This window comes from Leucopleurus acutus (genome assembly GCF_964270905.1).
Source record: "Leucopleurus acutus genome assembly, chromosome: 2".
In the NCBI taxonomy this organism is placed as follows: Eukaryota; Metazoa; Chordata; class Mammalia; order Artiodactyla; family Delphinidae; genus Leucopleurus; species Leucopleurus acutus.
In genome coordinates, this window is record NC_139143.1 from 156,785,428 (window position 1) to 156,812,687 (window position 27,260).

General features: G+C 53.5%; 2 protein-coding genes across 3 annotated transcripts; one reads left to right on the forward strand and one right to left on the reverse strand.

The window, feature by feature from the left end:
* PTCH2 (patched 2) lies at positions 1-15,045 on the forward strand (the record flags this gene model as incomplete). Its single annotated transcript, XM_082832979.1, has 22 exons — positions 1-72; positions 516-708; positions 7,226-7,415; positions 7,523-7,592; positions 7,783-7,874; positions 8,515-8,710; positions 9,309-9,430; positions 9,579-9,726; positions 9,812-9,943; positions 10,026-10,181; positions 10,266-10,358; positions 10,635-10,760; positions 10,854-10,972; positions 11,079-11,427; positions 11,577-11,889; positions 11,981-12,123; positions 12,209-12,389; positions 12,517-12,797; positions 12,887-13,024; positions 14,079-14,221; positions 14,309-14,408; positions 14,782-15,045. 22 exons carry the CDS (start codon positions 1-3, stop codon positions 15,043-15,045), a joined length of 3,621 nt encoding a protein of 1,206 aa, XP_082689105.1.
* Positions 15,046-22,906: 7,861 nt separating this feature from the next.
* BTBD19 (BTB domain containing 19) lies at positions 22,907-26,753 on the reverse strand (the record flags this gene model as incomplete). Of its 2 annotated transcripts, XM_082833633.1 has the most annotated exons (8): positions 22,907-23,041; positions 23,170-23,295; positions 23,419-23,550; positions 23,628-23,696; positions 23,796-23,855; positions 25,051-25,104; positions 25,197-25,410; positions 26,668-26,753. In XM_082833633.1, 8 exons carry the CDS (start codon positions 26,751-26,753, stop codon positions 22,907-22,909), a joined length of 876 nt encoding a protein of 291 aa, XP_082689759.1. The 2 variants fall into 2 exon arrangements, with proteins under 2 accessions (XP_082689759.1, XP_082689760.1); XM_082833634.1 differs by lacking the exons at positions 23,796-23,855; positions 25,051-25,104.
* Between the last annotated feature and the right edge of the window lie 507 nt (positions 26,754-27,260).

A 27,260-nucleotide genomic window follows, 5' to 3' on the forward strand; every position in this document is an offset into this window, starting at 1 on the left:
ATGGCTCGGCCGCCACCCCTTGGGGAGCTGCCCCCGGGCTACACACCCCCAGCTCGATCTGCAGCACCCCAGGTGAGTGGAGGGGAAGCCGGAAGAAGGGGCCGGGTCTAGAGACCCCAGGTCTGTCACTCGGCAAGGTGTGATGTCTCTTAAATGCCATGCGTTATTGGCCCTCGCCCGGGAAGGCTGTGTTGTGTGTCTGTCCGTGTCTTCTCCTGCTCTGCCCGGTGAGAGTAGGTGTGTCTATGTCCACCTCTGTCCACCTGAGAACAGGTGTGTGTATATGTATCCTATCTCAGAAAGGAATCTGTGCCTTCCTCAGGTGTATATTGGGTGGGAAGCAGGGAATGGAGTCCAATTTTTTCCAAGTTTGGGCCCGTGTCTGTTTAGGTCCTCTGTCTTGTATCCAGAAACCAAGAAGCTAGAGCTTGGTAGAGGGCGTAATAAGGAGAAAAGGGAAAGGTTTCATGTGTTGTTGCAGTAATGCCTGGCTGACCCTTCTCTTTCCATCCCAGATCCTAGCTGGGAGCCTTCAGGCTCCACTCTGGCTTCGTGCTTACTTCCAGGGCCTGCTCTTCTCTCTGGGCTGTGGGATCCAGAGACACTGTGGCAAAGTGCTCTTCCTGGGACTTTTGGCCTTTGGGGCCCTAGCATTGGGTCTCCGCGTGGCCATCATTGAAACAGACCTAGAACAGCTCTGGGTGGAAGGTGAGTTGTGGACACTGGCCATAGCTGCTTGGGTATGGTGAGAATAGGGTGAGGCGCTGGCTACTGAGTTCTAGTGGGCTTTGCGCTGGGTCTGGAGGGGGCACCTGCCTTCCAGAGCCTGGGCGTCTGGGAGCCCTGCTCCCTCTCACATCCATAAATGGACATCTGCAGATGGTGGAACCCTGTGAATGGGTATATGGAACAGTTATCTGTGAGTGCGTGTGTGTTTATTTAGCATTTACTGGCAATCTTTAATATGTGTTTGATTGCACTGCAGTGCTTGTAAAGGCAACTAAAACAAGACCCATCTTTCAGTAGCAAGGAAAGTAAAATATCTGCTGGGATATAATATACAATATAATACAAAGCAGAAAAAGATTATGTTGTATAAAAGAAGGCAGGGAGAGATCTCATCTAACTAGGAGAATCAGAAAAGTTAGAACTAGAAGGCTGGGGAAACAGTAAATCATTTGGCAGGCCTCCAGGGAGAGGTCCCATACACCGAGGTCCCCTGCAACCATTTAGTGGGAAAGTGGCACAGAATCTGTACTTTGAGGCAATAGCAGAGTCAAATGGAACCAGATCTTCACTTCCTAATGGCAGCATTAGAGTAAAATCATTTCTTATTAATAGTTTTGACATAACTCTCTCTTGCTGGAGCCTGGTATGGCAACCCTTTAACAGAGTCCAACTCCCCTCTGTTCTTTCCTGGGAAATTTACATTTGTGGGCTCGCCCAAACCTCCCCCGGCCCTGGCCCACACCCAAAGGCAGGGCCCAGGTTAGACTCTCACACCCTTGAGTTATTTTAAATGCTAGCAAGCCCTAGGATCCAGAGCAGATGTTTCTTGGAGCCTGCCTGCCTATTGGGCTCCCACACCCCATCCCCACCCAACCCCCCAGCCCTCTGCAGACCCTCACATATATACACACTCTAGGTCAGCCCTGGGGTCCAGAGCAGCTGTTTCTCTGTGCCTGCCTGCCCCCAGCCCCAAGACAAACATGTGCACACACGCACATGCACATAGCCCCACCCACACTACTGCTGCCTGGGTGGTCCCAAATGACTCTTGGATTTCCTGCCACAGTAGAGGCTGTCTCCCACCTCTTTTTCCTTCTCCATTCCCCAGATCTTCCCAATCTAAACACTGCTTGAACCTCCATGTTTCCTCATCCTTTCTCCTACACTCCAGCACAGGATAGGCTAGATCCCACTGGATTTTTGCTGCTGCTTGTGCGAGGGTGATATAAGAGGGTGGTAATCAATTCCTAAGTCTTTTCTCTTTATGTCAGAATATCACTCTGGGACTTCCCTGGTGGCGCAGTGGTTAAGAATCCGCCTGCCAACGCAGGAGACACGGGTTCAAGCCCTGGTCTGGGAGGATCCCACATGCCGCGGAGCAGCTAGGCCCGTGCACCACAACTACCGAGCCTGTGCTCTAGGGCCCGCGAGCCACAACTACTGAGCCCGCGTGCCACAACTACTGAAGCCTGCACTCTTAGAGCCCGTGCTCTGCAACAAGAGAAGCCACTGCTATGAGAAGCGCGCACACCATAACGAAGAGTAGCCCCCGCTCAGCGCAACTAGAGAAAGCCTGCGCACAGCAACAAAGACCCAATGCAGCCAAAAATAAAAATAAATAAATTTATTTTTTTAAAAAAAGACATTACCTGGGCTTCCCTGGTGGCGCAGTGGTTGAGAGTCCGCCTGCCGATGCAGAGGACGCGGGTTCGTGCCCCGGTTCAGTAAGATCCCACATGCCGCGGAGCGGCTGGGCCCGTGAGCCATGGCCGCTGAGCCTGCGCGTCCAGAGCCTGTGCTCCACAACGCGAGAGGCCACAACAGTGAGAGGCCCGCGTAACACACACACAAAAAAAAGACATTACTTAAAAACAAAAAAGAATATCACTCTGCCCTGTATTAGCTGGGGCTACGGGTGAGATGAAAGCAATGATCTTGACCTGATCTTTTCTCTGTACATCTGTCATTGAGGCTTCTTCCAACAATGCCCTAGGCAGTGAGGACTGAAGGGTATTTTCCATTCCTTTCCTGTTTTGTTAATGCAGAAAGCAAAGAAAGAAGCTAGACATTAACTATCAGAGTTCTGGACTCTCCAGCTTTGCCGTGGTGAGATTTGGAATGTGACTTCTCCTTCCTGATCAATATTAAAGCTGAAGGACTCAGATAAATTCTCTAAAATAAAAATCACAGGGAATCCCCTGGTGGTCCAGTGGTTAGGACTCTGTGTTCTCACTGCCGAGGGCCCGGGTTTGATTCCTGGTCGGCAAACTAAGATCCCACAAGCCAGGTGGTATGGACAAAAAAAAAAAAGAAGAAGAAAGAAAGGAAGGAAGGAAAGAAAAGAAAAGGAAAATCACAACATGTAGCCCAATTAGTACTTACAGGAACAGTGATAGAGATGGTTTGAAACTGGAGCTGTCCCTGAAGATAAGGAACATACAGCCCTTCTGTCTGGAAGGCAGGGGACAGCCACATATCAATTGGTGGGACCACTATTCACTCAGACACCCAAGGCTGAAACCTTGAGAGTCAGCCTCAGTTCTTCTTGCTCACCTGATTGGTCACTAAACAATTAAAATTCTTCCTTCTCGGCCTCTCTCAGATCCCTCCTTTCCACGCTTGCGGCTGTTGCTCTAGTTGAGGCCTGGCAGTACGCTCCTGATTGTATCATTTAGCATGCTTTTAGCCACATGAAAGAGAGAGAAAGGGAAAGAGGGAGGAAGGAAGAAGAAGGCTGATTTATTATCCCCCCCAACAAGGAGTCTAGCAGTAGACAGTAGAGAAGTTCCAGCACGGATAATTCAGCAATCTAAGGACATCAGCAATGACCCAGTTTCTTTCTATCTTTCTCCTCTGCCTTCTGCATGTTGGGCTTTTGTCCTCAGGCTTATCACCTCCTTCTCCCAAGGTGGCTGCTGCAGTGGTAGAAAAGGGAAGTCATCCCTGTCTTGCATCCCTTTTTGAAAGTGAGGAAAAATACACCACCTACCCCTCCCCACCATCCACCCCCACTGACTTCCCATTTGGTTATATACTCTGGCAAGAACTGTGTAGCATCTTATGCCTAAATCCTTCACTTGGCAAAGACGGTGGAATTACTGTGATTGACTTATTAGACTAATCAGGTGTCACCTCCTAAGGCTGGGGAAGGGCCCAGCTGCCCTGAATCATTAGGCCTTTCAGAGGATGGCCCGGGAAATCGAGGTCTATTAAGTGACTCATCTTTCCCCCTCACCTTCAAATCTGCCTCTGCACTGCCCTCCTGTGGTGCTTCTAAATCTGGCCAAGTCAGTCCCTGCTTAGAGCCCTTCCACCACTCTCTACTGGGTTTCGGGGAGTCTCCAAAACCAAGTTCAAGCTCCTTAGCATACTCTAGGCTGCTTATCCAGTTTTGTCTCTGCCTCACTCTTAGCAGCCCAGCAACACAGAGCCTCTTACAGTTACCTGCACACACTTGGTCCAGAACCCCTTTCCCTGACTTCTTTCCCTGGCCAACTCCTATGCATCATTCACAGCTCAGCTCCAGAATATATCAGGTGATGAAAAAGCCAGGTCATCTCACTTCTCTTCTTAAAACATAACATGGCTCCCATTCCACACAGAGACAGCTTGAGTCCCTACAATAGCTTCCAGGTCCTCACATGTGAAATTTCTGGACCAAAGATTATGAACATTTCTGAGGATCCTAAAACATACTGCAGTATTGCTTTCCCCCAAATACTGTACCAAATTAAACTCCTGCAGTAGGTAAGTTAGAATGCATTCCTGTAAGCCAGCAATGAGTACTACCAATTCTTAAATTTTTGCTAATTTGAAAGATGATAATTCATTGCTATTTTAATTTGCATTTATTGGATTACCTATAAAGTGGACTCTTTTTCCATGCTGGCTAACTGGTTATATTCTCCCTTTTGTAAAGTTTTTTTTTTTTTTCCCCCACAGTTCAGTAGCTTTTATTTATTTATTTATTTTAACATCTTTATTGGAGTATAATTGCTTTACAATGGTGTGTTAGTTTCTGCTTTATAACACAGTGAATCAGCTATATATATACATATGTCCCCATATCTCTTCCCTCTTGTGCCTCCCTCCTACCCTCCCTATCCCCCCCCTCTAGGTGGTCACAGAGCACCGAGCTGATCTCCCTGTGCTATGCGGCTGCTTCCCACTAGCTATCTATTTTACGTTTGGTAGTTTATATATGTCCATGCCACTCTCTCACTTCATCCCAGCTTACCCTTCCCCCTCCCCATGTCCTCAAGTCCATTCTCTACGTCTGCGTCTTTATATCCTTCCCCTAAGTTCTTCAGAGCGATTTTTTTTTTTTAGATCCCATATATATGTGTTAGCATACGGTATTTGTTTTTCTCTTTCTGACTTACTTCACTCTGTATGACAGACTCTAGGTCCATCCACCTCACTACAAATAACTCAATTTCATTTCTTTTTATGGCTGAGTGATATTCCATTGTATATATGTGCCCCTTTTGTAAAGTTTTCAACAAATGTGATGATTTTGACGTCTCCTTCCCCTGTTCCCCCTGCTTCTTCCCCACTCACTTACAGTCTCTTTTTCTCTCCAGTTCTTTCTCATTTTTCCATCATATCATTTCTCTCCCAGCAGCCATTGAATAATAGCTCCGTATCTGTACCTACTGTGTTCTGGACAACTTCCTAAGTACTTTGCTCACATTGATTCTAATTCTACCAAGGTAGGCATTTCTCCATTTCACAGATGAGAACATTGAGGGTCAGAGAGACTAAGTAATCTACTCAAGCACAGACCAAGCATCAGAGCCAAGACCCAAAGCCAGGTCTGTCCAGAGCCTTTGTGCCCCCCCCACCCCATCTCTTCTTGCCTCACAATACATCCTAGTGCATCTGTCATCATCATCGTCAGTGAAGACTTATCTTTTTCTCTTTCTCATTTTCTCTGAGGATTCCTTATTCTCTTTGATGCCGTATTTTTTTTTTTTTTTTTTTTTTTTTTGGCCACGCAACGTGGCTTGCAGGGATCTTAGATCCCTGACCAGGGATCGAACCCATGCCCTCGGCAGTGAGAGTGCAGTCTCAACCACTGGACCTCCAGGGAATTCCCTTGATGCTGTATTTTAAATTGTGCTTGTCTCTTTCTCTTGCTTTCTTATTAGTTCTGTCCGGGTTCCTTCTTTCTGCCATGCCTCCTTTCCCTCAGCAAACTCACTTACTGTGAGGAGCCTATCTCTGCCCTCCCCTCCTATCCCTCCTTGTGGCAGCTCTGGTCCAAGCCTGATGAAATAAACACTGCAGTACGGACCTACTGCAGAGGAGTGGGGAGTCGGGAAAGGAAGAAAAAGAGTAGGTGGAATTGCCAGCAGAGAAGGCAGGATGATGGCTGTGTGAGACTGTTGTGGGGATGGGAGGTGTGAGCATATGGGTGAATCTGTGATGGGGAGTTACCAAGGGTTTGGGGCTCGCATGAGTGAGGGGATTGTGTGGGTTTGGAAAAGAGATTGGGGAGCATGATAATCCCAGGTGGGGCTGGAGTCTCAGAGAAGCAGTCCGTTGGGCCCCAAGGGTGGCAGTGACCTACAGGAAGAGGCCCCAGATGGGTTGAAGCAAGATTATGGGTCTAAGACCAGGCCAAGTCCACAAAGCCTCCGGGGTGGTTTGGCCCTGGCCCTCGCCTCCCCCAAACCACAGTCAGGTCATAGCATCCCTCACAGCATCCCCACCTCCCCAGATCCCAGGTACAGAGCTGGCCTCCATGGCCAGTGCAATGCAGGACTTGATCAAGGAGATGAAGGCAGGCCTGGCGCTGGGACTCCCTGTTGTCTGAACAGAGAGACTGGTGAAAGGGATCTTTTTCCCCAGGCCCGCTTTGATGTCACCTCTGCCAGGATCCAGGAGTGCTTCCATGAGTGGAAGCAGTATGTTGGCAGCATCACACTGAAAGACCGTCTGACCCTGCCCCGCACCTGTGCCACCACAGAGCCATTATTGCCAGGCACACCCCACCCCTTTGCAGAGCAGTTTGCAAAAAAGTGTCTGTCCACTGCCTGGGACAACCTGAACTAGGAACCAGCCCCAGCGCTAGACCTGTTCTTTTAGGAGACCCTCCAAGGGCAGCCTCCCTATTGGCCCCTCTGTCCCTCCTTCTCCTCCCCACCAGAGTAGAGAGGGACTGAGTGAGGGCTCCCTTCCCAGGACACCCCCAGAACCCCACCCTGCCCCAGCTCATGTTGATCTCTCGTTTTAAAGTTATTTGCTCCAAACCCAGCCAGCCGGGTTCATGCTTAAACCTTAGGTCCCACAAGAATTCCACAGAGCCACACAGCTGGACCTCTCCACTCCAGATTCCAAGCAGAGGGCCAGGAGCCTGGGAGTCAGCATGACCATCAGGGAGAAGCTTCCCCCACTTGTCCTGGGAGGCCTCTGTGGGTTAGGGTCCCACGTCCCCCAGAGCTCTGATCCACTGAGGCTCTTTCCCCCCAGCTTTCTCTCTCTGCTCTGGCAGCGGGCAGCCGGGTGAGCCAAGAGCTGCAATACACCAAGGAGAAGCTGGGGGAGGAGGCTGCATACACTTCCCAGATGTTGATACAGACCCCGCGCCAGGAGGGGGAGAACGTCCTCACACCTGAGGCACTTGGCCTCCACCTCCAGGCAGCCCTCACCGCCAGTAAAGTGCAAGTATCACTCTATGGAAAGTGAGTCTGGCTGAGCCCCTGAGCAGCTGGGGGTGAGAGGTGCTGCAGCAGGGCTGGAGCGGGAATCCCCCTCTTCTGCTGATGTCCTGTGCCCCTGGCTATTGCAGGTCCTGGGATTTGAACAAAATCTGCTACAAGTCAGGAGTTCCCCTAATTGAAAATGGAATGATTGAGCGGGTGAGCATCCTGAGCTGTTCTCTGAGACTAGGTAGAGGTGGAGCCTTTTCTGCAGTAAGGGAGGGCTTGGAGAGATGGGGAAGGGGGAGGTGGCGTCGGGAGGTGGGGGCATTGCAGAGGGCATCCTACAAAGGTCATGGAGAAAAGAGCCCAGGGACAGGACTGATATGGCCTGGGATGTCCCTGGCAGATGATTGAGAAGCTGTTTCCCTGCGTGATCCTCACCCCCCTCGACTGCTTCTGGGAAGGAGCCAAACTCCAAGGGGGCTCTGCCTACTTGCCGTGAGTGCTGCCTCAGCTGCTCCCAGGGCCCTGCTTCATCCCCTGCCAGGAACTCCCCAGCAGAAAGGAGGGTGGGAGTAAAGATGATGATCAAAAGCTCACCCAGGGCCTAATTACCTCCCAGGCCAGGGTCAGAGCACCGGCAGCCTCAGGGCTCTCTCCACATCCCCCTTCGCCTCACCTCCGAAGGAGAGGCAGACCTGTCTTATTTGGACAGAACACGAAGATCTGTAAGATCTGAACAAAGGACGGAAAAGATCCCCAGAAAGACTTTGCCAGGGAGACTTAACTAGGTGTCAGCTCAGCTGTGACCCAGGCCAGAAAGAAAACCTGTTATAAGCAGGTGCCTGTATGGTTATGTATTAGATCCAAGGATAGACGGTTTGGGAAGGAATGCAATGGGGCTTTTCTGGGCCTTTTCATCGTGTTAAGTACCATCTGTCTTGAGGTCCATCTCGGCCCCGGTATCTGTCCACAGCTCACTGCAGCAGCCTGCTGGGCTGAGCCTTGCCCACCCTCCACACAGAGGGACAGATGAGCAGCTAGGAGGAGGGTGGGCTACTACATGGGTCCCATTGCAGTGGTTTGGAGGGTGGGCATTGATCCTTGATCCTCACCAACTGTGAGCTCTCCCCTGCAGGGGCCACCCCGACATCCAGTGGACCAACCTGGATCCAGAGCAGCTGCTGGAGGAGCTGGGCCCCTTTGCCTCCCTTGAGGGCTTCCGGGAGCTGCTAGACAAGGCACAGGTGGGCCAGGCCTACGTGGGGCGGCCCTGTCTGCACCCTGACGACCTCCACTGCCCATCTAGTGCCCCTAACCATCACAGCAGGCAGGTGGGTTCCAGCCAGGTCTGCCAGGGACAGGTTATTTTCCTTCCCTTTCCCCTCATATGTTCCCCTGTTCTAGGAGAGAGCAGACTGCTCTGTGCTCTGCCCCCCATTTCCTGGACGTTGTTACCCTGGCCCCACTGTGCTAGACACCTAGAGGGTTCCATTCCCATTCAGCTCTGCTAAAGAACCCTCAAGTGGCCTATGAATCCCTTTGTCCTTTTCTAAGCCCAGAAAGGCTGGACTTCATCAAAATACACGTTTACAGGGAAACAGGACAAATTAGCTAAGCACGAGTATCATACCTAATTTCCTGAGTGTCTGTGTGGCCCTGTGTACGTGGACCTTTTTCCAAAACCACCAAAGTTATGCCAGCTCCTCTCCGCAGCCTGTCTCTAGGCCTCTGCTCCCTCTTGTGGCCTCCTCTCTGCAGGACACTAGCTGCTCCCTTACAGAGTAGGCAAGAGGCTCAGCAGAATAGCTGAGCACTCCAGGTCCACAGAGCTCCGTGGCAAGCATGGTTCCTGGAGGTTCCAGCCCAGAGACACCCAGTTATCCAAAACCAGGGCCTTGAGTAATGAGCCCCTCCGCTGTCCCCCTCCAGGCTCCCAATGTGGCTCAGGAGTTGAGCGGGGGCTGCCATGGCTTCTCCCACAAGTTCATGCACTGGCAGGAGGAACTGCTGCTGGGAGGCATGGCCAGAGACCCCCAAGGACAGCTGCTGAGGTAGGGCCTCCCCTGGGAGTTGGTAAGGGCACCCCAGGTATGGGGAGCCACACCCTGATGCCAGGCGACTCTGGCAAAAGCCCCTTGCACACCCCCTCCTGAGTGTTCAGACCAGCTCTGACCCCTACTTCTCCTGTACCCCAACCAGGGCAGAGGCCCTGCAGAGCACCTTCCTGCTGATGAGTCCCCGCCAGCTCTACGAGCACTTCCGGGGCGACTACCAGACACACGACATCGGCTGGAGCGAGGAGCAGGCCGGCACGGTGCTGCAGGCCTGGCAGCGGCGCTTCGTGCAGGTCGACGTGCAGGCGTGCAGGTGGCGAGCGCGGCGCCCTGAGGCCGCTGCCACCTTCTGCCCCTCACACCGCCCTGTCTCTCCAGCTGGCGCAGGAGGCCCTGCCTGGGAACGCGTCCCAGCAGATCCACGCCTTCTCCTCCACCACCCTGGATGACATCCTGCACGCCTTCTCTGAAGTCAGCGCTGCCCGCGTGGTGGGAGGCTACCTGCTCATGGTGGGTCCTCCTGGCACCTTGTCCCCCACCACCGGCCCCCACCCTGGGAGGCCCTATCCAAGACTGCCCTCTCTCCCCACAGCTGGCCTACGCCTGCGTGACAATGCTGCGGTGGGACTGTGCTCAGTCCCAGGGTGCTGTGGGCCTCGCCGGGGTGCTGCTGGTGGCCCTAGCGGTGGCCTCGGGCCTCGGGCTCTGCGCTCTGCTCGGCATCGCCTTCAATGCCGCCACTACCCAGGTACATCAAGACTGCGGGGCAGACTTGGGGGCCGACGGCCCAGGCTGCCCGGTTCCTCCAGCTGCCCACCCCGTGCCCCTCCAGGTGCTGCCCTTCTTGGCACTGGGCATTGGCGTGGATGACATATTCCTGCTGGCACATGCCTTCACAGAGGCTCCACCTGGCACCCCTCTCCAGGTGAGGCCTCGTCCTCCAGCCTGGGCTCATCTGAGGCAGTGCTGCGTAGGGGCTCAGAGCCTCTTGGTTTGAGTGACCTTGGGCTGGTAATTAACCTCTCTGTGCCTCGTTTCCTCATCCGTAAACAGGGGTAATAATAGTGCTTGTGTCGTAAGGGTTGTAGTGAGGATCGGTGAGGTAATCCAAGTCGAGTACTTAGAACAGTACGATAACTATTAACTGCTGTGAGGCTCCTTCCCCCCCCATGCCGTCCTTCACGCTGCCTTGTCCTGACAGGAGCGCACAGGTGAGTGTCTGCAGCGCACAGGCACCAGCGTTGCACTCACGTCCATCAACAACATGGTCGCCTTCTTCATGGCTGCCCTAGTTCCCATCCCTGCACTGCGGGCCTTCTCCTTGCAGGTGAGGCCTCACAGACGGGGCCCGGGCTCAGGGTGAGCATGGAGCCGGAGCGGGCTTCATCCAGGCTTTGTGCCCCTCCTGTCCATCCTGCAGGCGGCAGTAGTGGTTGGCTGCAACTTTGCAGCCGTGATGCTTGTCTTCCCAGCGGTCCTCAGCCTGGACCTGCACCGGCGCCACTGCCAGCGCCTTGATGTGCTCTGCTGCTTCTCTAGGTATCCCTAACCCACCAGACCATCCTTCCTTGGCCCCATCCCGTCCTGTCCCTTCAGCAGCATTTCCAGGCACAGACCCGTCACCCTCTCTCTCTGCCTCTTCCAGCCCCTGCTCTGCTCGGGTGATTCAGATTCTGCCCCAGGAGCTGGGGGATAGGACAGTACCAGTGGGCATTGCTCACCTGACTGCCACTGTTCAGGCATTTGCGCACTGTGAAGCCAGCAGCCAGCATGTGGTCACCATCCTGCCTCCCCAAGCCCACCTGGTGCCCCCACCTTCTGACCCACTGGCCTCTGAGCTCTTCAGCCCAGGAGGGTCAACACGGGACCTTCTAGGCCAGGAGGAGGGGACAAGGCAGAAGGCAGCCTGCAAGTCCCTGCCCTGCGCCCGCTGGAATCTTGCCCATTTCGCCCGCTCTCAGTTTGCACCCTTGCTGCTCCAGTCCCACACCAAGGTAAGCCTCCAGGCCCAGGCAGGTCAAGGTGAGACACAGCAGAGGCTTCTTAGGTATCTCTGGGCCCCAAGAAGGGAAGAGGGCTTCGCCCAGCATCTGAGGGCCCAAGGGTATCCCTGGGCCTCCAGCTTGGTTGCCGTTTCCCACAGGCCATGGTGCTGGTACTTTTTGGGGCTCTTCTGGGCCTGAGCCTCTATGGATCGACCTTGGTGCAGGATGGGCTGGCCCTGACAGATGTGGTGCCTCGGGGCACCAAGGAGCATGCCTTCCTGAGCGCCCAGCTCAGGTACTTCTCTCTGTACGAGGTGGCCCTGGTGACACAGGGTGGCTTTGACTACGCCCACTCCCAACGCGCCCTCTTTGATCTGCACCAGCGCTTCAGTTCCCTCAAGGCAGTGCTGCCCCCACCGGCCACGCAGGCACCCCGCACCTGGCTGCACTATTACCGCAACTGGCTACAGGGTGAGAGGCAAGGAGACCGGCAGGGAGGGCTGCGGCCAGCAGGAGCTCCCAGAGCTCCAGGCCAACCGGACCCCACCCTGTTTTCTCCCAGGAATCCAGGCTGCGTTTGACCAGGACTGGGCTTCTGGGCGCATCACCCACCACTCATACCGCAATGGCTCTGAGGATGGGGCCCTAGCCTACAAGCTGCTCATCCAGACCGGGGATGCCCAGGAGCCTCTTGATTTCAGCCAGGTTAGGAGAGGACTGGAAGGGTCAGGGAGCACCCTGGGGCTCCAGGCCCCATGGGCCCAGCCTTCAGCTCTCTCTGCCTCTGCAGCTGACCACAAGGAAGCTGGTGGACAAGGACGGGCTGATTCCACCTGAGCTCTTCTACGTGGGGCTGACCGTGTGGGTGAGCAGTGACCCGCTGGGTCTGGCAGCCTCACAAGCCAACTTCTACCCCCCACCTCCCGAGTGGCTGCATGACAAGTACGACACCACCGGGGAGAACCTTCGCAGTGAGTCCCAGGGGAGCCCGCAGAGCCTAGGCCTGGGCCCACACGGGCCCTACCCTAAGGCCCTGCCCACTGCTCCCGGTGCTTACCGGCCACCCCTCCCTCTCCCTCCGTCCCCTCCCCTCCACAGTCCCGGCGGCCCAGCCCCTGGAGTTTGCCCAGTTCCCCTTTCTACTGCACGGACTCCAGAAGACTGCAGACTTCGTGGAGACCATTGAGGGGGCCCGGGCAGCGTGTGCCGAGGCAGGCCAGGCTGGGGTGCGCGCCTACCCCAGCGGCTCCCCCTTCCTCTTCTGGGAGCAGTATCTGGGCCTGCGGCGCTGCTTCCTGCTGGCGGTCTGCATCCTGCTGGTGTGCACTTTCCTCGTCTGCGCCCTGCTGCTGCTCAACCCCTGGGCAGCTTCCCTCATAGTGAGTCCTGGCAAGGGTGGGGCTGGAGAGACCCATAGCTCCCCACCCTGCCCTGCCCAGGAGCCCTGGGTGAGCCCTGCCCTCCCTAGGTACTGGTCCTGGCAGTGATGACCGTGGAGCTCTTTGGCATCATGGGTTTCCTGGGCATCAAGCTGAGCGCCATCCCCGTGGTGATCCTTGTGGCGTCTGTAGGCATTGGTGTCGAGTTCACGGTCCATGTGGCTCTGGTGAGCACAGGCACTAGGGGAGGGGTGGGCCAGCTGATTTGGTATTCAACAAATATTGATCAAGCACCTACTGTGTGCTAGGTACTATTTAAGAACTGAGGAGATAAGAGCACTACAGACGGGCTTTACCTTCAAGGAGCTTATTCTAGAGCATAGAGATAAGCAATAAACATGTAAACAAACAAATAAATAAGCAGCCATTTCAGTAGAGAGGAGGGACAAAGGCCTGACCAGAAAGGGGGGAGGACAGAATGGAAGGTGAGAAAATGAGAACCAACAATTCTTTTGGATGGATTTACAGTGAAGAGGATCAGAGAAATGGGGTGGTAGCTGGATGGCAAGATCCCACCAAGACAGAGATATTAGAACAGGCAGGCAGGCCTCTCTCACAGCCTCATGGTCTCTGGCAGGGGAGGAGCGTGGGTGGGGTGGGGGGCGTGGACCAGCTGGCAGCTCCGGCACAGACCTGGCCAGACCCCGCAAACAGCTCCCTTCTTTCTTCCCCCATAAAAGCCTTATTATTTTTCCGCTTATAAGAATAATATATACTCCTTGGGAGACAAAAAATGTCAGCATGCTGGAAAGTACCAAGAAAGAATTAGAAATCCTCTGAAATGCCACCCCTAGAAGTTATCACTTTGGTGTCCATCCTTCTAGACCAACCAGGGGTTGGCAAACTTTTTTCTGTAAAGGACCAGATAGTAAATATTTTAGGCTTGGCAGGCCATAGCGTCTCTGTGGCAACTCTGCCGGGGTAGCCCAAAAGCATCCATAGATGCTATGTGCACGAATGGGTGTGGCTGTGTTTCAACAAAACTTTATTTACAAAAAAACATGGGACAGACTGTAGTTTGCCAGCCTATTCTAGACATCCCTGTGTCTCACTCATCTATACAGTGTTACCTATATGGACTCGTGCTTGCGTCCTGGGCAGCTCCCAGGGACTCGGTTCACCTGGCCTTCTGTGGGCCAAGGCATGGGTGAGCCCTGGGAACACAGATGAGCTGGCCGTGGTTGGCCAAGGAGCAGCTCCAGGACCACTTTATTCCCTTAGGGCTTCCTGACCTCCCAGGGTAGCCGGAACCTCCGGGCTGCCCGGGCCCTAGAGCACACACTGGCCCCGGTGACCGATGGGGCCGTCTCCACATTGCTGGGTCTGCTCATGCTTGCTGGTTCCAACTTTGACTTCATTGTAAGGTAGGGGAGGGCTCGGGGCAAGGAGGCAGGGCTGGCCTGCACTGGCTGCAGGACCTGCCCAGACTGAGCGGCCTCACACCCCCCCAGGTACTTCTTCGTGGTGCTGACAGTACTCACACTCCTAGGCCTCCTCCACGGGCTCGTGCTGCTGCCTGTGCTGCTGTCCATCCTGGGCCCCCCACCAGAGGTGACCACCCTCCTTCTGCTCCCAGCCCAGGGGACGGGGTGGGACAGAGCCAGGGCAAAATGCCCTCAGCGGCCAACAGACAGGGCTCAACTCACAGGGACCCCTCCCCATAAGTACCACCAGCTGAAGGTGGCAGCCTCCCCCTTTGCCCAGACATCATGTCCCTACCCCTCAGCCCTCCTGACTTCTTCATGGGACCCACCTTAGCCATTTAGGTGCAGGGTTTGCCCCAGACCTCGACATCCTGTCCCTTGTCAGCTCTCATATCCTGCTGGAAGCCGCCAAAGGCCCCAGCTTCCCAACCAGGGAGGTGCTGAAGGGGGCTGCGTCCGCAGTAGCCCCTGGGCTCACTGGGGCTGGTGTCTCCCCCAAGGTGGTACAGATGTACAAGGAGAGCCCGGAGGTCCTGAGCCCACCAGCTGCACAAGGAGGAGGGCTCAGGTGGGGGGTAGCCCCCACCCTTCCCCAGAGCTTTGCCAGAGTGACTACCTCCATGACCGTGGCCCTCCGCCCACCCCCACTGCCTGGTGCCTACATCCACCCGGCCTCTGAAGAGCCTACTTGGTCCCCTGCTGCCACACCAGCTGCCAGTGGCTCCAGCAACCTCAGTTCTAGGGGACCATGTCCAGCCACCTGATGAAAGAGCAGCTGAAGCGTGGAGACCTTGTTCAGGCCACATGAAGGCACTGGGAAGCCATGGGGGGTTATTGAATGCAGGGCGGACTCCTGGAGAGCCCTGCTGCTGCTGCTGTCTGCCTCCATCTCCTCCCCGACCCAGCCATCACAGACCTCCCTGAGATCCACACTAAGCCACCACCCTCTAGGCTGTGAGCAGCCTTGCACACCCGGGTGCTCCGTGCCTGTGCCCGTGACTGGGTGGGGTGAAAGCCAGCAAGCACTTCAGGCTGCAGTGCAGCCCTGTCCCCCCTCCCACCCCACCCTGCTGCCCCCAGCAGACCAAGCCTGAGGGATCCTCTAGCACCCTTCTCCAGTCCTGGTCCCCCACTGCTTGCTGACTTCTGGGTAGGCTCTCTGTATCCCTGCCCACCTCTTACCACATAAATTATTTATATGGAGACGTTTATTTTTGTAGTTTGTATAGATGTTAGCTATGCTGAAAGTTTTATTTTTAAAAGTGAAATATATTCTATATGAACTCATCTCAAATGACTTTGGCGCTTTCTTTTCAGATAGAGCTGTGAGTTTGCAAGTGGAGGCGTCAGGGCCGCAGGTCGTGGGGCTACCCTAGTCCTTGGTGTGTTTATTCACCTGGCACGTGAAGATGATGTTCAGCCAATGTGTTGGTCATATACATGGTAACAGGGTCTGGCTGAAGTGCTTAGTACACAAGGTGATACAAATGTTTTTGATGTCAAACCCCACCGTGTGGCTTTCAGAGCCATCATAAGCCAGCCTTGTGCACCTCTCCAGACTCATCACCCACCTTCCTTTGTGAGCGGCATGGGGGGATGGGCAGAGGGACACAGCCAGGCAACAGGTGAGAGGAGAAGTGGAAGCAGATCAAGAAAGCGTCTGAGGGAATTCCCTGGCGGTCCAGTGCTTAAGACTTGGGCACTCTCATTGCTGGCCCGGGCCTGGGTTAGATCCCTGGTTGAGGAACTAAGATCCCACAAGCCATGCAGCCAAAATAAAAAAAAAAGAAGAAGGTGGCCAATTGAAACAGAGATGGGGATAGCAGGGAGGTATTTTAGGAGTTTTGTGCCCAGACCAACCTCCAAGGCAGAGGCCTCTGCAAGTCAGCAGTCAGCTTGGCGCCCCAGAGGCATCTTTGGCCAGACAGCTAGCGGATCAGTAGGGGCACTGCTGAAATTGAGGTCGCATTAGCAACCAGTGAGGCTCTGTATTTAAGCTGTTTGTTCTGTGAATGTTGAACAGGCCCACTATACAGAGGCCTGGACGATTCTGGCCACACCCCTGGGTGTAGAGTGCAGAGTCTCATCTGACGCACGAGGTGGGGGAGGTCTTTTATTGCCCTTCTCCAATTATCCCAGGGCTCGGTCTCAACTGACACTCATACACACCCTGGGTTCCAGCCACCCACTCACCAGGAACGATCCCACCCCCAGAGTGCTGCATTCTCACACTCCACCCCACCAGGCCAAAGGCCAGAAAATCATGTTCTGACCAAAAGTGGGCAGGGAGGTGGGGGGGGGAGGGCGAAGACTTCTGCAGCTGAATCAACACTAAGATGCTTGAGAAGACTTAAGAGAAGCAGGCGGTTGGCTTGGAACCTAGAGTAGGGGATGCATCCAGGATGCCCAAGGGGTGGACACTGGATTTGGAGCCAGTAGTGTTTGGGTCACTTTGGAGGGGCTTTTGGGTAGAGCAGGAGAGCTCACCAGGCTGGAATAGTGCAAAAGATGTCACTCCATCGGTGCCACTTACCAGCTGAGTGACCTGGAAAAGTCAGAGAACCTCTCTGAGCCTCAGCGTCTTCATCTGTGAAATGGGAAGATTAGAGCCTATCTTGTAGGGTACTAGTTTTTCCTTTCAGGATTTTAAATGAAATATTTATGTAAGACATCACCCGGCTTCTCATAGGTGCTCTCTATTTCTGTAGTTTGTGGGATATTAGCTATGCTGAAAGTCTGTGCTCCAACTGCATGCTTAGTGAATAACCCTGAAACATTGCCCAGTGTCCTGGTGTGGCAGCAGCTGAAGGATTCCAGCCAGTTGGAGCCGGACCACCCCAGGAATAGTCAGTTCCGGGACACTGACCACAGCCAGTCTTGGGGACAAGTCTCAGTGTTTGCAGGACAGCCCACCCTGCGTGGCAGTGCACACTATTCAGCCCCGTTCATGGCTCCCCATCACTGATATCACAAGATCAAAGCCAAGCCCTTTCCAGGCCTAACTCCATCTAGCCTCTGCCATCATCCCAGCTCTCTCAGGACAGCGACTGGCTGGATTCACACCCTCATTCAGACACACCACACTCTACTCCAGACAGACTGATTACTTTCTATGTTCCCCACCCATAACTTCACAGAGGGCATTCCCTCTGCGGAGAACACGTTTCCACCTCCCATAAACCCGAACCATCCTTCCAGATAATTTGGATGCCATCTCCTCCAGAAGGGGTGGTGACCTGCCTCCTACATGGTCCCAAAGTCCCTGAGTGTCTGTGCTTGACCGTTTCTGCTTCTGTCCCTAGAACAGGGTTGGGGGCGGGTGGGGGGAGGGGTGGTCCCTGAAGGTACCGAATGGTAGGACTTAACCTCAGCCTGGGTAAGGAAGCGCCGGCTCCCGGGCGGACCTACAGCGACGAGAGAGCGCTGCAGCCCTGGGGTCCCCACGGTGCCGCCTTGCCTGGCCAGCGGCTGGTGTCGCCCAGCTGCCGGAACGGCCTGCGATTTGCATACCCATGGTGCACCACGAAAAGACAGTTTCACGCTGCTTGAGTTCCCCCCACGGGGTTTGTCCACTGTTGCAGGGGACAGTGCCTATTAGAAATCTATGGTCTGTGTAAATCCCACGCAGGGAGCGCGAACTGCGCAGGAGCGGAGCAACCATAACTGAGCTGAGTGTTACGTTGTTCCGGGAGTGTTCCAAGCGGAAGCGAGTAACCATATTGTGGTTTTTCTTCAGATCGTATAGAATTTTCGCCTTTTACTGAAGTTTCCATGGAGGGAAACAGTTTTGAGAATTTTAGTTTTTGAGGTTGCGTGTTTTAGTGGGGGTACATATTGGAGTTAAAAAAACGAGAAGTTAATGTTTGATCCTGTGTTTTAACAACTTGTCTGTAATTACCCGGGGGAATTTAGACAAAGGCTCGTGTCGGATGTTGGAGTTCCTTTCCAATTATTCACTTCGTTTTGCCAAGTGTGCCTCTTTTACTTTTCTGCTGGTTTCTCTCCAAGGCTTCGCGGTAGGTGATGAAGTTAACGAAATAAAGGAAGGCGTGAAAAAGCACTGAACGTTTTTGGCTCGACATATAGCGACACAAATTAAGCGCAACAGTGTTCATTTCCAATCAGGCTTATTGGTTCCCTTCCCAAAAATAGCAGAGGAGGCAGTTTGGTCAGATTGTTCCCGTTCAATGCTCGCTCGATGCCAGTTTTCCGTGTAAATATACACGGTTCCTTCTCTTAAGGAGCTTAAGTTTTTGGTGAAATCAAGAACTAAAAAAACAAAAAAAATTGGGTACATAATACAGGATCTCAGTGAAAAGTGCTCTACAGCAAGAGCATTATTGAGAGGACAGGGCTAGCTAGCAAATGTGGTTCTCTTGTTCCTGGGTCTTAGATCTACCTCACGGTAGGGGAGGTTACCTAGATCTGTGGCTTTAAGTAAGTATCATCTCCTACCTGGTGTCCTCCGAATTCACAGCCATCAGCTGCTCCCACTGACTCTCATATTCAAAGTATATGCTTCACGCAACCGCATACGTTTTACTTCCTCCAGTGCTAGCAAGCTGCTCCAAGAGTTCTTGGATTCCGGCAATAGCCTCCCAGCCCCCGCCTCACTCCCTTGACCGTCTTTGTCCCAATCCTCCACACAAAGGCCAAGTAATCGTTTAAAATGTAAATCCGATCACACCACCACGTCGCTGTGTAACATGTTTTTTCTTCAGAGTGCAAACCCGCCCCGGAATATCATACATGCATTTCTTTACTTGTCTGCTCTTTCTCCTCCTAGAATGTAGGTTCTGTGAGGCAGAGACTTTACCTGATTTGTCCTCTGATAGATCCCATGACCCTAAATCAATGTCTAGCACATGAACACTCAATGAATATTTGTGTAACAAATGAATGAAGAGATTTATTTTCTAAACACATGTACTGTCCCACTACAGTCCTAAGCACTTTACAAAATTAATCTTCCTGAGAACCTAAATAGATTCTATTTTTATCTCCATTTTATAAACAAAGAAACTGAGGCATAGAAAGTTAAATAGCCTCAATCAAATCACAAAGCCAGAAAATGATGGAGCTGAGATTCAAACCCAGGCAGTCTGGCTCCAGAAGAGGCATTCTCTTCATCACTGCGCTACTTAGCGATGGGGTTCAGGACATGCTATCCTAAAATATGGCACCTCCACATACTGAGTATTTTAAGCTGAAGGAGTTTGAGAAAACAGGAAAGTCATTCTGACCTCCTCACTCCCTCAATGCCCGACACACACACACCCCCCATGAAACAGGTCATAAAACTCTCAAGTGAGAGCTGCCCTTAGTATACCGAGAGGAAGGGAGCATCATCTCCAAGGACAAGGAGACTCTGAGAAGAATTCTAACGAGCAAGTCTTGCTAAATTCCCCCCCCAGATTACTACCCTTTAACCTAGCATAAAAATACTCAGGTTTAACTGTTTCTTTTGGTCTTCATTTCCTTATGAAGGCTCCCATGTCACGTAAAAACTTACATTAAATAAATTTGTAGGGACTTCCCTGGTGGTGCAGTGGTTAAGAATCCGCCTGCCAGTGCAGGGGACACGGGTTCGAGCCCTAGCCTGGGAAGATCCCACATGCCGCAGAGCAACTAAGCCCGTGCGCCACAACTACTGAGGCTGCACTCTAGAGCCCGCGAGCCACAACTAGTGAGCCCTTGTGCCACAACTACTGAAGCTCACACGCCTAGAGCCCATGCTCCACAACAAGAGAAGCCACCACAATGAGAGGCCTGAGCAACGCAACGAAGAGTAGCCCCCGCTCACCACAACTAGAGAAAGCCCGCTCGCAGCAACGAAGACCCAACGCAGCCAAATAAAAATAAATAAATAAATTTATTTTTTAAAAACATTGTATGCTTTTCTCCTGTTAATTGTTTTTGTCAGTTTAATCTTCAGATCCAGCCAAGGACCTGAAGAGGAGCAAGGAAAACTTTTTCCTCTCAATATTACCTTTTCTTTCAGCAAAATGAATCATGCTCTACTTGGTCTGCACTGTGCTTTTCTTACCAAAAGTCATGGATTTCTTTTTTTGTTGTTTTTTAATTTTAGCTGCGCTGGGTCTTTGTTACAGTGCACGGGCTCTTCGTTGCGGCACACGGGCTTCTCGTGCAGGCTTAGTTGCTCCGCGGCATGTGGCATCTTAGTTCCCAAACAGGGGTGGCACCCGCATCCCCTGCATTGGAAGGCGGATTCTTAACCACTGGACAACCAGGGAAGTCCCAATCATGGATATTTTTTAATATCACTGTAGGAATATACCATAGTTAATTTAACCAGTCCTCTAGGTTAAACCAGTCCTCTAGGACTAGTTTGTCTTCAATTTTCATTATCCAAACAAAGTGGTACTGAGGGTAACCACATTTTCAGTCTTGAGAAATAATAGCAAATAACTATTTTTAATCCACGCACAATACATTTTTACATACAATCCCTGATAAAGAAGAATATTTTTTTCCAATTAGGGACTTCCCTGACGGTCCAGGGTTAAGACTCCGCACTTCCACTGCAGAGGGCACGGGTTCGATCCCTGGTTGGGGAACTAAGATCCCACAAGGTGAGAGGCACAGCCAAAAAAAAAAAAAAAAGTTAATTGTCCCTAATTTCACACTGATAGTATCTTTTCCTTTTTCTTTTTTTCTTTTTTTTTTTGGCTGCATTGGGTCTTTGTTGCTGCACGCGGGCTTTCTCTAGTTGCGGTGAGCGGGGGCTACTCTTCGCTGCGGTGCGGGGGCTTCCCATTGTGTTGGCTTCTCTTGTTGCAGAGCACGGGCTCTAGGTGCGCGGGCTTCAGTAGTTGTGGCTTATGGGCTCTAGAGCGCAGGCTCAGTAGTTGTGGCGCACGGGCTTAGCTGCTCCGTGGCATGTGGGATCTTCCCGGACCAGTGCTCGAACCCGTGTCCCCTGCATTGGCAGGTGGATACTTAACCACTGCTGCCACCAGGGAAGCCCCACACTGATAGTATCTTAATGGAATAAAATAATATTTAAATAAGAAAGCAAAGTCATCACTGAACATTTACAGAGCACTGATTATGTGACAGGGACTGGGGAAGTAGAAATGAATAAGGCACCACTCCAGGCCCCAGAGATCTTTCTCCAGGGAGATTCAGATCCTCAAGAAGACAAAAATGTGTAACAAATGAATGGGGAGTCTTCAATAACCAAGAAAGTAAATCCAGAGCTGGAGGACCATTGCCTTCCGGACCAGCGAATTTATGCAAAGGCAGTAGTTGAGAGAAGAGTTGCTAATGTTTGGAACCACTAGTAATTTTGAGTTCCCTAAAAGTGAAATAGATTATATTTTGTCCTGAGGGCAGTGGGAATGTTGAGGAACTTAATAAGAAGAGTAGGGCTGACAATCTTACACAAGTCTGGCAGCAGTGTGGGAAATGGTTGGGGCGGGGGGGGGGGGGGTCGCCGCTGGAGTGAAGGCAGGAGGATTAATAAGAGCCTGTGGCAGTGATTCCTGCCACAGATAGGACTGGCTGAACTGGGCTGAGAGAACTGAACCAACTGGAAAGATCTTGTAGGAGAGGAAAAATAATTTTCTCTCTACTCTCTGTGCTCTTGGCTGAGACCTTTGTAATAAGACATCTTAACAAGAGAAAACAAAAAAACCCAGAAGTTTATTAGCATGTATATCTCATGTATACATAGGAAATACCCAGGGGAAAATGAGTAGCTCCCTGAGGTGGCCTAAAATACCTGCTTAAATACCTCCTTCAGCTAACAACAGAAAGAAAACTGTGGGGAGGCCAGTTATAGGAAGGCCATCAGGAAAAAGCACCAAAAGCAAGGATAAGGTTTATTAAGCAGATTTCACTGACTTCACTGGAAGATTCTCCTGTGAGTTAGTCATCCTGGTACAGAGAGGGAGACACCCTTACAAATGGAGATTTCCATTCTAAAAATTTCCATTACAAAAGGGTAACTTCTCTGTTATCAAAACTTCTCCCTTTTCTCAAAATAATCAGCTTAAAATAACCTTATGCCAAAAAGGCATATATTGGGGTGGCATATTCTGCTAACTTTCAGCCTCTTAAAAGGTAGAAGCCACGGGAGGCAGATGTGAGGAAGAGGAAAAAAGCAAGGATGAGCGGTAGACTTCTGGCTTGGGCACCCACGGAGATGAGAAACACGATGGGGGCAAAACTGGAGAAAGCTGAGGGGCGAGCTCAATTTTGGATTGAGTCTGAGGTCTCTGTAGGACATTTAGAGAGAGATCGTCAGGTGGCAGGTCTGGAGTTAAAGAAGGGTCTGAGCTGAAACGATATGTGGGAATTAAATGAGTAAACAGGGTGGGCGAGAGTGCCCAAGAGCCGGCTGTAACGCCAGAGCACAGCGCGAAGGAACCCACTTCCTGGCTTCGCGAGAGCCTTGAAGCCAAGGCTCAGCCCACTGACGCGCCGCCCAGGCCCGCCCTCCCCCGGAACCTCACCCACAGCCCCTGCGCGTGTCAGACTGCCGCCCCTCCTGCGCCCCGCTAGCCGGGCATTCTGGGAGCGGAAACCCGCTCCGAGCACGGAGCATGTTGGGAGCTGTAGTTTAGGAGAGGCCCAGAAGTCCTCGCAAGTCGTGGCATTTGGTCACTTAAAGGGCAGGTCCAGAAAGCGATGATGTTCCCGGGGCAGGGTACCCTTCCGGCGGCGGCACGGGGCGCCCCGGGCCGCATCCCCTCTCCGCAGAGCATGGCATTTCCACGCCTCTACGATCTGTTCCACCTGCAGGGGAGGCGAGTCATGGCGGAGTCACGCAATACCTACCTCAGCCCGCAGATCCTGGGCTGCGCCCCCGCCCTTCCCCCCCCACGCCGCGGAGTGAATCTGAGCCGTGTTCCCCGCGTCCGTACCGGGATGAGCGGCTCCCGCCGGTTCTGCTCTTCCAGGGCGCTCAGCTCTGCCGGAGCCAGCAAGGCCAGTCTCAGCTCCCGCACCACCGGGGCCGCCACCTCGGCCGCAGGCCGCTCCAGCACCGCCTGCCGACGCCAGCGTTGAGCCCAGGCGGGCGGGGCACCTGCCCAGCCGCCCGCTCCCCGGGTTCCTGCGGCCCGAGCCTCCTTCAGCGCCCCCACCCCGCGCTCCCCTCAGCTCCCGCTCACCGCGCCCACGCGCGCCCAGCTCCGGGCTGCCAGGACCAGCTCGGCCTCATCCACGCAGAGCTTGTCGCTGCGCAGCAGGAGCAGCAACGCGGGTGCCGAAAGCTCCAGGAAACCACGGGTCCGGAGGGTCTCCTGTGGGTCTGCGATTGGGTCAGTGGGGAGCAGGATGAAGCGTGTGGGGTTGGGAGTATGAAGGTCGGGAGCTGTACCTGGCTGTGGGCCTCTATGAAAGCTACACAGCGCTCCTGCAGCGGTCCCAGGCCAAAGGATACGGCAATCTGAGAGCAGAATGAGGGAGGTCGGGTTGAGACTGGAGGGGCCATGTAGCCCGGCCCTCCACAGGGGGACCACCTGCAAGCCTGTCCAGCAACACCCACCTGCAGGGCCTCGCAAACCAGCTCCACATCCAGCACCTTCATCACAAACTGCAGGCACAGCTGGGAACAGAAACGAATGTGGGTTGTGCCCAAATGTCCCTCTTCCAAGACCCCAACCCCAGTCCAGAAGCAGTGAGCAGGCTTGGAGCAGTGAGCCACCCAGGCTTACAGCAGCCCCAGGCCCATACAGACCTCCCAGGCCAAGGGAGGCAGGGAATCACCAGGGCCCGAGACTTGGCAAACCTGGAGGAACTAGAAACTAGCAAAGCCAAGCCCAGCAACCTACCTTTTAGTACATTCCTCACTAATCAAGCTAGATAAGAGCCATGTGAAAATTCCACTCTCCATTTCTCTCAGGACACTTATCTTTCTCCATGTGTCCCCCTCTGGACTTGAAGACACTTCTCTTTTAACCAGAAACTTGAATTTCATCCACAACATCTCCCTCTCACCCCCCACATCCAGAAAAGCACTGGGTCATGACAATTCCACTTCTCTCAAAGCCATGCACCTGTCTCGGGCAACCACTGCCACCCCCACCCCCCCTTACTGGACTGGTAAGCCCTAATCCCTTCTCCCCTTAGCTTCCAAATCCTCACTCCTTTATCTGAAACCTCATGAATTTCCACTGCCCTCTGGGTAAAAGAAGTCCAAATTCTTGAAAGTTCTGCAGGAACCAGCCCTTGGCATGCTCTCCAATCTCATATCTCCCTCTCCTCTCACACACTGAGTCCAGCCACACTAAATGTCTCACCAGCATCTTTGTACCTCTGTCTCTGTAACTAGAACGCCATCTTTCCTCTCCCCCTCTGAACAAACTCCTACCTGTTCTACCCGATCCAACACAAATGTTTCCTCCTCCAGGAAGTCTTCCCCTCCTCTCTCCCTGGTGGCGAGACTAGAGACTCTTCGTACAGTCTCAGCACCATTTGCCCTTATCTGTCACACTTCTTATGGCACTGGGTTGAGAGTTTTCTTGTGTCTGTCTCTCTTTGAAGAACAGGGATCAAGGCTAACTTATCCTGGTATCTACAGCACCATCCATAAACACCCCACATGCCCCCACAGCACACACAGGGCACGCGCATATCCGTTTGCACACAGGCACACATAAATGCCTATCTACACAGAGATACCCATACTTCCGTCTGTACCGGTGCACGTTGCTCTCCAGGCTAGCCGGTGTGTGAGGCAGGATAGGAACTGAAGCCCATAAGAGGTGGGGGAAACGAGATGAGGCGCCACATAAACCCACCTCTCGCAGTTCCTCCAGCCCATACTCCACAGCCGCCGTCAGCACTTCCAGCACCTGCAGAGTGGGTGATTGGGGGAGTGGAAAGGAGTCTCCCCCGTCCCTCAGCCACCCCTCCTCCCACCCAGACCCCTGCCCGGTGGGCTCACGGAGTGGCGGTGCAGCTTGGCACTGTTGGTGTACAGAAACTCCAGCACTGCCAGGAAGGCCTCAGCTGGCACGGTGCTCAGCACCACAGGGCTAGGCACCCCGGGGCCCGGCTCTGAGCCCAGAAGTCGCTGGAAGAAGTTGCATCTACATGCCAACAAGCACCGGTGGGCAAACACCTCCTGCCGTTCTTGACCGACGACAAAGCGAACATCACTGTGGGAGAGAGGGGCAGAGAACCAGGAAGAGGAGGCCAGAGTCTCTGTGCAACTCTAGGCTTTGCCTTTGCCCAACTCCGTTTACTTATCTGCCCTGTAAAAGAGACAGTCCCTCCACCTGAAGGTCTGGGTCACACAGGTGTGGTTCTAATTCCACCTCCACCTTGTGGTGCCTAGGCAAGAGACTTCCTACTCATTAACTCAGCTTTCTCATCCCTGAAACGGGATGCGAATCCCAAACCCTAGGAGGTGGCTATGTTTGATCAATTGATCACTGAGGGGGCACCAGGGCTGATACAAGGTTGATCCCAATACCCCTCTCCTCCCCCCCAGCCTGTGTCTTGGGGGAAGGGAAACTCTTTTTGGCTTCTCCTCCACAGACTGCAAACTCAGCTTTTTCAGCCTCCTCCAGACAGGAGAGGGTAGGGTTGGGGGTGCAGAGTGTACCGGCTGCAAATAGACACGTCAGTGAGGCACCATCATGAGGCCGGACCACATTTTCCATCTTCACGATCACTACTGGCCCCACCCTCTGGGCCTCTGAACAGCATAGCGGGTAGGAAGCAGGAGATGAAGCTTGAGCTTCCTGGAGCCTCCCAGTCTCCGGTCCAAGGCCTGGGGGTTCCCACTGCTCAGACCAGACTGCGATGCCCAAAGAAGTAGGGTTATAGGAGTCACCGACCCGTAGGGAGGGGCCCAGCTCTGAGGCAGGGGGAATAGAAAGCTGCATTCTAGTTCTCCTGACCAGCGTTACCCCCGTACTCTATCCCTTGGTTTCAGACAGCACAGCATCCTGGGCAGACAGTGCGCCCCAGGCAGCGCCCTTGAACTACTTCCTGTCTGCAACTCTGGCTCAGTCTCTTGAGCTTTGTTCCTCTTGTGAGTCTGCAGTTCCCAGAGCAGGGTTATCTGCTCCTCTGCCTCCCTAGGGAGGCACTCAAGTTACATTCCATTTCTCAGGGTCCTGGGGGCAGAGGGCTCTTCTCTGCCAGGAGCCTAAGATCCAAAACAGGAAGGCCTTTCCCTGAGGTCACATAGCTGCTCTGAGCTCCGGTCCCCAGTGCCCCCACCTCTGGCTCTCGTAGACACTAAGCGACCAGTAGTTATCCTCTACACTTGACTTCCCCAGACTGAGTTCACCAGGGAGGAGGCTTAAGTCCTAATTCCCCACTTCCTCTGTACCCAGAGCTTCCTCAGAGTCAAGGGGCCCAGCAGAGCCAGCTAGGGAAAACCCACAAACAGGGCCCCCCCTCACCTGTATAGGGGGTTGTTGACGAGGCTTCGGAGTGCTGTGGAAAAGGGCGCAGCCTCCCCGTGCACAATCAGTCCTGGGGTCTCCATGGGTGGGGTAGGGCAGGGGAGTGAGCAGGAGGAACAGCCTAGGAGGTCTGTTGTCTGCTGGTCCGTGGGAGGCGGTAGGTAGAAGGAGCAGGAGGCCTGGTTGAGCCCTAAAGCTGGTGAGGAGATAGAAAGGCCCGAGAGGGAGGGGCAAGAGCTTGGGAGGCCTGTTTGCTGAGAAGCTAAAGTTTAGGAATGAGGCAGGAGGCCCAGGTTCCTGAAGGCATCAGAGGCCAGTGGAGGAGGCCAGAGGCTTGGCCTGGGGATGGGGACTCAGGGAGGGGACCAAGAGAGGCCAAGGTAGAGCGGACTGGACTCGGGAGGAGAGGCTGGCTGTGGATGAGGCCCCAGCTGGGAGCATGCCCAGGCAGCGCTGGGGTGGGAAGCCTGTGGGTTTCCACGGAAACTAGAGCCCAGCCAGAGACGAGGCCCCGCCCAGCTCCCACAGGCCCAGAGAAAACTTCAGCCCTAGAGGGGCCCTAAGCAGAGTCGGAGGGTCTTGGCACCCTG